This window comes from Lampetra fluviatilis, chromosome 42 (genome assembly GCF_964198595.1).
Source record: "Lampetra fluviatilis chromosome 42, kcLamFluv1.1, whole genome shotgun sequence".
In the NCBI taxonomy this organism is placed as follows: Eukaryota; Metazoa; Chordata; class Hyperoartia; order Petromyzontiformes; family Petromyzontidae; genus Lampetra; species Lampetra fluviatilis.
In genome coordinates this window covers 3,748,600-3,760,971 of record NC_136316.1, presented here as the reverse complement: position 1 = coordinate 3,760,971, position 12,372 = coordinate 3,748,600, and the positions used below count along the sequence as shown (strand labels likewise).

The 12,372-nt window shown below is 55.1% G+C and overlaps 1 protein-coding gene across 1 annotated transcript in view; it reads left to right on the top strand.

The window, feature by feature from the left end:
• Window positions 1–11,961, top strand: part of LOC144946726 (cadherin-7-like) — an 88,480-nt gene extending 76,519 nt beyond the window's left edge. The window contains 4 exon segments of the mRNA XM_078875855.1: window positions 2,419–2,523; window positions 2,525–2,675; window positions 2,678–2,734; window positions 10,823–11,961. Coding sequence (XP_078731981.1) covers window positions 2,419–2,523; window positions 2,525–2,675; window positions 2,678–2,734; window positions 10,823–11,835 — 1,326 coding nt within the window. The 3' untranslated portion in view covers window positions 11,836–11,961.
• The last annotated feature ends 411 nt before the right edge of the window (window positions 11,962–12,372 follow it).

The following is a 12,372-nucleotide window of genomic DNA, read 5'->3' as shown; positions in this document are numbered from 1 at the left end:
CCCCCACCCTCTAAACCCACTAACCCCTACCCTCTCCCCCACTAACCCCCACCCTCTAAACCCACTAACCCCCACCCTCTAAACCCACTAACCCCCACCCTCTAAACCCACTAACCCCACCCTCTCCCTCACTAACCCCCACCCTCTAAACCCACTAACCCCACCCTCTAAACCCACTAATCCCCACCCTCTCCCTCACTAACCCCCACCCTCTCCCCCACTAACCCCCACCCTCTAAACCCACTAACCCCCACCCTCTCCCTCACTAACCCCCACCCTCTAAACCCACTAACCCCCCACCCTCTAAACCCACTAACCCCCACCCTCTCCCCCACTAACCCCCACCCTCTAAACCCACTAACCCCCACCCTCTCCCCCACTAACCCCCACCCTCTAAACCCACTAACCCCCACCCTCTAAACCCACTAACCCCCACCCTCTCCCCACTAACCCCCACCCTCTAAACCCACTAACCCCCATCCTCTCTCCCACTAACCCCCACCCTCTAAACCCACTAACCCCCACCCTCTAAACCCACTAACCCCCACCCTCTCCCCCACTAACCCCCCACCCTCTAAACCCACTAACCCCCACCCGTCTAAACCCACTAACCCCCACCCTCTAAACCCACTAACCCCTACCCTCTCCCCCACTAACCCCCACCCTCTAAACCCACTAACCCCCACCCTCTAAACCCACTAACCCCCACCCTCTCCCCAACTAACCCCACCCTCTAAACCCACTAACCCCCACCCTCTCCCCCACTAACCCCCACCCTCTAAACCCACTAACCCCCACCCTCTAAACCCACTAACCCCCACCCTCTCCCCACTAACCCCCACCCTCTAAACCCACTAACCCCCACCCTCTCCCCCACTAACCCCCACCCTCTAAACCCACTAACTCCCACCCTCTAAACCCACTAACCCCCACCCTCTCCCCCACTAACCCCCACCCTCTAAAACCACTAACCCCCACCCTCTCCCCCACTAACCCCCACCCTCTAAACCACTAACCCCCACCCTCTAAACCCACTAACCCCCACCCTCTCCCCCACTAACCCCCACCCTCTAAACCCACTAACCCCACCCTCTCCCCCACTAACCCCCACCCTCTAAACCCACTAACCCCCACCCTCTAAACCCACTAACCCCCACCCTCTCCCCCACTAACCCCCACCCTCTAAACCCACTAACCCCCACCCTCTCCCCCCACTAACCCCCACCCTCTAAACCCACAAAACCCCCACCCTCTCCCCCACTAACCCCCACCCTCTAAACCCACTAACCCCCACCCTCTAAACCCACTAACCCCCACCCTCTCCCCCACTAACCCCCACCCTCTAAACCCACTAACCCCCACCCTCTCCCCCACTAACCCCCACCCTCTAAACCCACTAACCCCCACCCTCTCCCCACTAACCCCCACCCTCTAAACCCACTAACCCCGCACCCTCTCCCCCACTAACCCCCACCCTCTAAACCCACTAACCCCCACCCTCTCCCCCACTAACCCCCACCCTCTAAACCCACTAACCCCCACCCTCTAAACCCACTAACCCCCACCCTCTCCCCCACTAACCCCCACCCTCTAAACCCACTAACCCCTATCATCTCCTCCACATACCACCCCCTCCCTCCATTCCTCTATCACTCCCCCTCCCCTCCCACCCCACACCCTCATCTCCATACCTCTCCGGGGCCACGATGTTCTCACTTTCTCCCCGTACCCCCCTTGCGTGCCCCTCCCCCCCTCCCCCACTTCCGCCTCCCGCCTTCGCCCCCCCCCCTTCATCCCACCTCCGTCTTGCCCAAAGATAAAGAACCCCCATATAGCCTTCGCAGACTGTCGGGGCAAGTCCTGTTAGCACCTACGAAGGCCACACGGCACACGAGGGTGAGGGTGGCCAGCACCACGCCCGGGCCGCCTTTGTGTCACTGGTGACGATGTTAATACTCATCCCACCAGGTACTCGCTTTCTATGTGTCTACGAATGAATGTTGAACTTCGTTTGCACCGTACGTAGTCACACGAAAATCATTTCTAAAGAAAAAAAATTCATCGATATTTGAAAGTGGCGTAGCTTCACTGACTTCCTAATATGGGAAGGAAGAGCGTTCCAGACGGGCCGCAGAAGCGCATCTGAAAGCGCGCGAAGCAGTGACCGTCTTTGTTCGATGGCCAGCCAAAAGGGTTACGGAAGGTGCATTTTCCCGCGAGATGAAATCAAAAATGTTGATTAAATATAATCTATCGGCGGTGGTGAAGGGGGGGGTGGGGGGGTGGGGGGTGGGGGGGGAGGGCCCAGCACACCGGTTCAGATAATCGTGACCGGCGTCGGCTTTCACGTGAGCCCGAATCGATCTCAGCTCGCAGCACCACACGCTCAACCACTGCACCACCAACTGCGTCCCCACTCCTCTCCCCACCTCAACCAACCCACCCCCCCCCCCCCCAGACGGCACGGCCTCCCTATCCCTGCGTCGGCGCCTGTCCCGCGGTGGTGCCGAGGAGCTGTCCACCCCTGGGCCTGGTGCTGCCGCTGTCCGTGGTGCTGGAGGACTCGGGCTCGCCGGGCGCGCTCAGCAGCACGGCGACCGTGCGCGTGCGCGTCTGCGCCTGCAGCCGCCGTGGCGCCGTCACCGCGTGCACCCTGCAGGCGCTCGCAGTGCTGCCCGCGGGCTCAGCGTGCACGCGCTCATCGCCATCCTCGCCTGCCTACTCATCTTGCTCAGTGAGTGAGGGGAGGGGCGAGTGAGCGACAGAGAGAGATACAGAGAGCGACAGCGAGCGAGAGAGCGGGAGAGAGAGTGGGGAGAGAGAGTGGGAGAGGAGCGACAGAGAGAGATACAGAGAGCGACAGCGAGCGAGAGAATAGTGAGCGGGAGAGAGAGATACAGAGAGCGACAGCGAGCGAGAGAGCGGGAGAGAGAGCGGGGAGAGAGAGTGGGAGAGGGAGCGGGAGAGAAAGCGAGCGAAAGATTTTGACTTTTAAACAACTTTTATTGCACACCAGCGGCAAAAGCACTGGAGGCGATTTTAATATGAAATACAGTCATCAGCAAACAAATGAAAATAACGCTACAAATCGACGCGCTGTGGCGCTGAAAGCACCGCGCACAATACTAAAGAAAAGTCACGTGGTGGTGGTGGTTGTGGTGTCATGGTGCACGCCATGGTGAAGAGCGAGCGCTTCAGAAGGTGAACATGAGAGAGAGAGACACACAGAGAGACAGAGAGACACACAGAGAGAGAGACACACACACAGACACGGAGAGTCACAGAGAGAGAGAGACACACACAAGCGAAAGAGAGAGCAGGAGAGAGATCGAGAGAGAGATGCAGCCTGCAAACTACACGTACACGTGTCACATGCATACGAACATGTCCACGTACACCAAGATCAAAACAAGAATGCCTTGAATAGTCTTTAATAGACTGTTAGGGCAAGTGCTATTTGTGTGCACACATATACCTCTTACACTCATGCCTGCAATGACAAAGATCCTCCTTATAGCGTCAACAGACCTGTGGGTCAATTGGTGTTAGCTAGTATTGTATATATGTTGAACTTATGTAGCGCCCGTCCGTAGCCAACCGCGCTAATTGTTGGTGCGCCGATAAAGGCCAGAAGGGTAAGCGAGGGGGTGGGTGGACAGCACCAGGTACTCATGTGAGGCTGAGTCGACCTAGGAGAGGCCCGGGACCTGATAAAATAATCGTCACTGGTGTTGACCGTGAGCGGGAATCGTCCTCGCGTGGCTGGTTTCCTAAGCGCAGTGTGCTAACGATTGCACTAACTACTACACTAACTACTACACTGACTACTACACTAACCACTACACTAACCACTACACTAACCACTACACTAACTACTACACTAACTACTACACTAACTACTGCACTAACCATTACACTAACTACTACACTAACTACTACACTAACCACTACACTAACCATTACACTAACTACTACACTAACCACTACACTAACCACTACACTAACCATTACACTAACTACTACACTAACTACTACACTAACCACTACACTAACCACTACACTAACTACTACACTAACCACTACACTAACCACTACACTAACCATTACACTAACTACTACACTAACTACTACACTAACCACTACACTAACCACTACACTAACTACTACACTAACCACTATACTAACCACTACACTAACCATTACACTAACTACTACACTAACTACTACACTAACCACTACACTAACCACTACACTAACTACTACACTAACCACTACACTAACCACTACACTAACCATTACACTAACTACTGCACTAACTACTACACTAACTACTGCACTAACCACTACGCGAACGCATAAGCACGTCTTTCCCACGTCCTAAATCTCTCTCTCCATCTCTCTCTCTCTCTCCATCTCTCTCTCTCCATCTCTCTTACCTCTCCTCTCTTCCGACTCCCCGCCACTCTCTGCTTTGCCTGTCAATCGACACGAAATCCATTCGACCTCCGACACAGTTTTCGCAAGTCCTGCCAACACCGGCCCGGCTTTCTTCTGCGCGTGTGTGTGTGTGTATATATATTCATCATGTTGTCGTTCCAGCAATATATATAGTTTGACCCTTGACGGTCCGTCACATCGTTTACTGCATGTGATGGCCCTGGAGTGAGTTAAGCAAAGACAAAGTTCCCCCGTGTAGCCCTTCACAGTTTGCTGGGACAAGTGCACGAAGGTACCCATTCGAGGCTGAGTGGAACTAGGGGAGGCCTAGGGACTGGTTTAAATATTCGCCGCTTTTATTTGGTCGCGAGCGGGAATCTAACTCGGATCGCCACGCTAACCACTGCGCCACCACTCCCCACAGACCCGGCCACAACAGTCGCCATTCGCCAATAACTGGCGATGACATCACCATGGTTCGTGAGCCAGGCTAGGTGCACAAATACAAAGATCCCCCATATAGCCTTTAGCAGACTATTAGGGCAAGTGCTGTTTGCGAAGATCCATGAATGCCGGCACTGCACACACACGTACACACACGTACACACACGTACACACGCACACACTCACGCACACACACACGCACACACACACGAACACGCGTACACACACGCACACACGCACGCACGTACACACACACACACGCACACACGTACACACACGCACACACGCACACACACACACGCACACACGCACGCACACACGCACGTACACACACGCCATTTCGACATCAGTGTGTTGAGCACGCGCACACACACGCACACACGAGCGCACACACGCACACACGCACACACGAGCGCACACACACGAGCGCACACGCACGCGCGCGCGCGGATAGTCCACCTCTCAGCGAGTAATTACTCGACATTCGAGGATGCCGTTCATCCTTCTCAACGTGGGCGCTCCATCCATCCGTCAAAGCGCGTCGCAGCCTCACATCACATCTCACGTCCGTTCGTCTTGTAATCAATCGTGTTCCCAACGCTTGATCGCTCTCTCTCTCTCTGCTCGCTCTCCCCTCTCTCTCTGCTCTCTCCTCTCTCTCTCTCTGCTCTCTCTTTTTCTTTTACGATCAGTGGAAACAAGAAGATGCTCGGTGTAGTCGGCACTTTGCTTCGTTCATCATTTCGTAATTTTTTTTTTTACTTTGCTTTATGTAAACCCCCACCTCTCGCTCTCTCTCTCGCTCACTCTCTCGCTCACTCTCTCGGTCACTCTCTCGCTCACTCTCTCGCTCACTCGCTCACTCTCTCGCTCACTCTCTCGCTCACTCTCTCGCTCACTCGCTCACTCTCTCGGTCACTCTCTCGCTCACTCTCTCGCTCACTCGCTCACTCTCTCGCTCACTCTCTCGCTCTCTCTCGTTCTGCACGCAGCCCTTCACGCAGTCCGACGGCCTCCGACGCGTAGCTCTCTCTCTGCTCTCTCTCCTCTCTCTCTCTCTTGCTCGCATCGACTCGATCTCTGCGCGGACGTTCCCATTTCAGCCTCGTCCGTCCGTCCGTCTCATTCTTTGACGAGTCTTCCGATTTGGTTAATTTTGACACCGAGAACAAGTTTGCAGGAGGTTCCCAGTGCGCATCATCCACACGTCGTCTGCCAAGCTCGCAAGGACAAAGCTCCGACCCATCGCCGTGTCGCCTTTCTAACGGACTGTCGGGGCCAAGCGCCGTTCGCGAGTAGCATCTACGCAGGCGCACACGGAGGGGGTTTAGTGGCAAAGCACAACAATCTGTTGGGGGCTATATACGAGGGGGCGGGGGGTGCATCTTCTCGTCTTCGGAGGAGATTAAACATCACCGGAGCTTAGTGAGACACGTGGCGAGGGGCGAGCGTTTTGCTGCTGGGTGAAAGGCACGCAGTGATCCGGGGTCGTGCAGAGCAAGCGGCCGTCGGGGGATGGGGGGGGGGGCAAGGGGAGGGGGGGGGGTGAACAAGGGGAAGTGACCGCTCGGATCTCTCTCTAGATGGGTTCAACAAAGCGTCCCAGAGGAGGGGGCTGCCACGTGCGACGGAGGGAGATGATTGATGGATTGATGGATGGATGGGTGGGATGCTCGGTCACCAGAGGTCTAAATCATCGGCAGCATTCGAAGATTGTTTCGGGTGCTGTGTAAATACCTTCCCGCTTACCCACCGCTCGTGATGAGATGGCCGGTTGAATGATTGTTTCGGAGGTTTGGTGGGTGGTTGAGTGGGTGGGTGGGTGGTTGAGTGGGTGGGTGCGTGGTTGCTTGAGTAGTTAGATGGGGTGGGTGATTGCATAGGTGGGTTGTTGGTGGGTGAGTTTGTCGGTGAGTGGATTGTTGCATGGTTGTGTGAGTGGTTGGTAGGGTGGTTAAGGACATTGGTAGGTGGCTGAGTTGGTAGCTGAATGCTTGGACGAGTATATCGTTGCGTGGTTGAGTGGGTGGTTCGGCAAATTGGTAAGTGGGTGAGTGAATGGGTGGGTAGGTGAATGGTTGAGTGGTGGGTAGGTGGGTGGGTGGGTAGGTGAACAGAATCAGAATATTTTTTTCAGACTCGTACTGGTGGAATCCGATGAGCTAGAACGCTCTTTCTCACAGATGTCCGGTAGACATCTGTGAGAAAGGGCTTAATAGCCTGGCTGGGTGAGTGGCTGGCTGGCTGAACGAACACGTTGGGGTGGGGTAGAAGTGAGGCTCAGGCGAGGTGGGGTGTGTGTGTGGGGGGGTGGAAGTCGAGGGTGGCGAAGGCAGGATGAATTGTCGCGTGTCCAACGCTGACCCGCGCCACCTCGGCTGCCCTGTCACGGTCGACCGGGTCACGGTGGGGGGAGGGGGGGGGGGCTTGCTGGCAGAGGAGGGGGGTGTGGGTGAGTGTTTTACCGACCGCAGATGAGAGGTGGGAGGTGGCGAGTGGGGAGAGGAGGGCGGGTGGGGAGTCGGCGGGGGGTGGGACGTGTGATGGGGGGGGTGTTCGTGATGCGAGCAATGACCTTGACGGATGGAGCGCTCGATCGCTCGCCTCGCCCAGCCGGAGCCTGGCACCATAGGCCGCCTCCTCCTCGATCAGCAACAAATAGAAACATGAGTACGCCTGGGTTCTTGTATTAGTCATTATCAGAGGTGTGGACTCGAGTCATGTGACTTGGACTCGAGTCAGACTCGAGTCATGAATTTGATGACTTGCGACTCGACTTGGACTTGCATAACAATGACTTTGTCCCACCTATGAGATGTGGACTCGAGTCATGTGACTTGGACTCGAGTCAGACTCGAGTCATGAATTTGATGACTTGCGACTCGACTTGGACTTGCATAACAATGACTTTGTCCCACCTCTGGTCATTATTATTCATTATTATTTTTTATTTTTATTATTATTCACGAATTCATTAAGCCTGTCTTCGTCATGCAAACGTTTTCAATGAATATAATTAACCCGATGTGATGTTTTACTTTTTTTACTAGTTTTTTATCTACGATCAGACACTAACAACTGCTCCAGAATTGTGGTGTTTTTTCGCAAGAAAGACGTACCCATCGGACACCGCTGAATTTAAATATTCCGTTATATATTTTTTAAACAAACATTAATTAACTTGATAGTCTGTGTGGGGAAGCTTCTACCTTTTTCTGTTTTCAAATGATTCAATTTTGCACGTCATAAAAATGCGGATGTTTTCGGTCAAAACCGCTTGAATCCGAAATATCTTAAAAACAATAAAATATAGAACAATTGAATTCGCTTTAATTTGATTTGCTTCTCGAACGCTCTATCAAATGAAAAAAACCCGCAATCTTATATTTTGAACTGTTTCTGAATGACACCCACACACATTTATGGAGCACTTAAACATCGAGATTTGGGGGCCTTAAAACGAAAAATCTGGGATTTTCAGATTTGTCCTGTTGTTTGTGTCCTTAAAGCTACCTATGTACCACATTTCAGCTTTCTACCTTGTACCCCAGAGGGTTTTGAGACACAGATTAGAGTCTTTATAGATTTAGGCGCTGTCGTATCGTGCGTGGGCGAGCGAGGCTCTGCAGGGAGTGGTTGGCCGGGGGAGCGGTGATCTTCTTTCACGCCGTACATAGCCAACTGTGCCAATCGGAGGTGCGGTGTTGAGTCTATGGTGTAGTGTTGGCTCTATGGGCAGTGCTGAGTCTATGGGCAGTGTTGAGTCTATGGGCAGTATCGAGTCTATGGGCAGTGTTGAGTCTATGGGCAATGTTAGTCTATGGGCAGTGTTGAGTCTATGGGCAGTGTTAAGTCCGTACACAGTGTTGAGTCTATGGGCAGTGCTGAGTCTATGGGCAGTGTTGAGTCTATGGGCAGTGTTAAGTCCGTACTCAGTGTTGAGTCTATGGGCAGTGCTGAGTCTATGGGCAGTATTGAGTCTATGGGCAGTGTTGAGTCTATGGGCAGTGTTGAGTCTATGGGCAGTGTTAAGTCCGTACTCAGTGTTGAGTCTATGGGCAGTGCTGAGTCTATGGGCAGTGTTGAGTCTATGGGCAGTGTTGAGTCTATGGGCAGTGTTGAGTCTATGGGCAGTGTTAAGTCCGTACACAGTGTTGAGTCTATGGACAGTGCTGAGTCTATGGGTAGTGTTGAGTCTATGGGCAGTGTTGAGTCTATGGGCCGTGTTGAGTCTATGGGCCGTGTTGAGTCTATGGGTAGTGTTGAGTCTATGGGCCGTGTTGAGTCTATGGGTGTTGTGTATATGTGTTGAGCTTCTTTCGCACCGTACGTAGCTAACAATGGCAATCGGAGGTTGCGGGGGGGGGGGAAGACAACAAACACACGAAGCGGGTCGCGGTGACGCTGAGATTCTCTCGAGGGTATTTTGTGACTCTTCCACGCCGGTCAGGAGGTCTCTGGATGAGGTGGGAGTCACCCACACTTCACCCCACCGCGCCACGACCTGCCTGCCTTTGCCAATTGTCCGACGTCACGAACGCCGGTTTAATGTAATTATATGTAAAAAAAATAAAAAAATAAACTAACAATAAAAAATCGTGAGCGGCGTGAATCGAACGACCGGGTGTCCGGGACGTTCTCGCTCAGATCGGCGTGGGGCCTCTCTTAACGATTGTGCTAATTAATTAATTAATCGCTGACGTGCAATGGGGGTCTGGGGGGGGGCACGGAGGAGGTCGCCGAGTTAATTGCGTAATTAAAACGTCTCGCGCTGCTCAGCGATGGACTCCGCTGTCACCCTGCTGAGAGGGCGGCTCCTCGCGCCGGAGTCGACACGTGCCGATTTCACCGCGGCAGATGCCGGTGACGGCAGCGTCCCGCGTCTCTTGAATACTGCGCCAGGTCCTACCACCGTGGTCTTTGTGGTGTGTCTCTATCTCTGTCTGTCTATCTCTGTCTCTCTCTCTGTCCCTCTCTGTCGCGCGATCATGGCGTACGTGGTCAATGGACGAGTCATGGAGAGTCGGCATCAGTCGTTGTGGCGGCTGTCGGCGATACCAGAACTGTTTTGGAGCGTCGTGAACTTCGTAGGGCTCTTCTTTCAGACAATGTTCCAGCCAGATATGACAAGAAGGGGTCGTGGATACACATCTGTCCCTCTCTGTCTCTCTCTGTCTCTCTCTGCCTCCCCACGTGTGTCTCTGTGTCTCCATCTGTTGTCTCTTAAATTCTGCACCAGGTCCTACCACCATGGTCTCTGTGGTGTGTCTCTATCTCTGTCTGTCCCTCTCTCTGTCTCTGTCTGTCTCTCTCTGTCCCTCTCTGTCTCTCTCTGTCTCTCTCTGCCTCTCCACGTGTGTCTCTGTGTCTCCATCTGTTGTCTCTTAAATTCTGCACCAGTTCCTACCACCATGCTCTCTGTGGTGTGTCTCTATCTCTCTCTGTCTCTCTCTGTCCCTCTCTGTCTCTCTCTGTCTCTCTCTGTCCCTCTGTCCCTCTCTGTCTCTCTCTGTCCCTCTGTCCCTCTCTGTCTCTCTCTGCCCCTCTGTCTCTCTCTGTCTCTGTCCCTCTCTGTCTCTGTCTCTCTGTCTCTCACTGTCCCTCTCTGTCTCTCTCTGTCTCTCTGTCTCTCTCTGTCCCTATGTCTCTCTCTGTCTCTGTCTCTCTCTGTTTCTCTCTGTCTCTCCCTGTCTCTCACTGTCCCTCTCTGTCTCTCTCTGTCTCTAACTCTGTCTAGCACCACAGCGCGTGGATTTGTAGCGTTTATTTTCATTTGTTTGCTGGTGACTGTGTATTTCGAATCGAAATCGCCTCCAGTGCTGTTGCTGCTGACCGCAATACAAGTTGTTTAAAAGTCAAAAGTCTCTCCTCTCTCTCTCCATTTCTCACCACGTTAACCTCTCAAACTCTCCCCTCCTCCACCTCCTCCCTCCACCTCCAGTCCTCATCCTCCTCTTCGTCTCGGTGCGCCGCCGCAAGAAGAAGGCTCCGTCCCTGCCGGAGGACGACGACATCTGCGAGAACATCGTCCGCTACGACGAGGAGGGGGGCGGCGAAGAGGACACCGCGACCTTCGACCTCGTCACGCTCACCTACCCGCACGCCCGCCCGCTCACCTCCTCCTCGTGCAGCGGCGGCGGCGGCGCTCACCACAACAACAACAACCACCACCACCACGGCAACAACAACAGCCACCACCACAACAACCACCACCACCACAACAACAACCACGACGGCGTTCGCCAGCCCAACCGCGTCCCGCTCGCCACGGCGGCATCGGCGGCAACAACAACAACAACCGCCGCATCGGCGGCGTCCAACAACCACTACCACCACAGCCACCACAACCAGCAGCAGCAGCACCGCCACCAGCACCATCACCTACCGCCCACAACCACCAGCTGCAGCGGCGGCACAACCGCCGCCGCCGCCGCCAATCACGGCAGCGGCAACAACAACAACAACGGCGCGTCCGCCGCGCCATCCGGCGTTCGCTCGCGCGTGGGCACCTGCATGGACGAGTTCATCCAGGTGCGCCTGCGGGAGGTGGACGCCGACCCGGCGGCACCCCCCTACGACTCGGTGCAGGTGTACGGCTACGAGGGGAGCGGCTCGTCCGTGGCCGGCTCGCTGGGCTCGCTCAGCTCGCTCGGCTCGCTCGGCTCCGAGTCGTCGTCGCGGTCGCAGGGGGCTCCGTCGACGTCCACCGACGGCGACCAGAGCTACGACTACCTGCACGAGTGGGGGCCGCGCTTCCGCACGCTGGCGCACCTGTACGGCCACGTGGCCGCCGCCGCTCCTGTTGCGGCGCCTACGACGGCGGCTACGGGAGCGGCAGCGGCGGTCGGAGCGGCATCGGCATCAGCTGCGGCGGCAGGATCGGGGTCGGCTGCTGCCGGTGCGGCGGCGGCGGTGGGAATGGCGGGGAAGAATGTGGACCGCGGAGGCGGTTAGAGGAACGAAGGGAATTGAACGAACCAACGAACGAGAGGAACTCTTGGAACTTTTTGCGGGGACCGGTCGTCGGTTGCGATCGATCGCCGCTTTTGATCGATGGGGAGGTGGAGGGGGGGGGTCAGAATCATTGGGACGATGGAGGGAGGTCAGGGGGGAGATGGATGGGGCGGACGGGGGGGGGGGGAGGTTGTGGGGCGGTAAATTGCGGATTCGCCCCCCTTTCGCGACGCGATCCGGTGAGCTGTCACGATGAGGAAGAGGAAGGCGATGATGAGTTGCGCTGATTCGGGAGCCTCTGCCGCTGGCGGTGATTGCAGCTTCCCGAGTGGCTGCACGATTTCACGAGAGCCAGTCGCCCTCGTGCTGTAGAGCAAAACGTCCGCATTAGTATTTGTTTTATTTATCATAATGAGCCGTGCTCTATCCACCGCTGGATGAAGGCCTCCCCCGTACTTTTCCACGGTCGGTGCCACGGTCCAAATCGGCTCCTGCGCACGACGCGATCATCATCGCTCCATCTCCACGATGGGCACC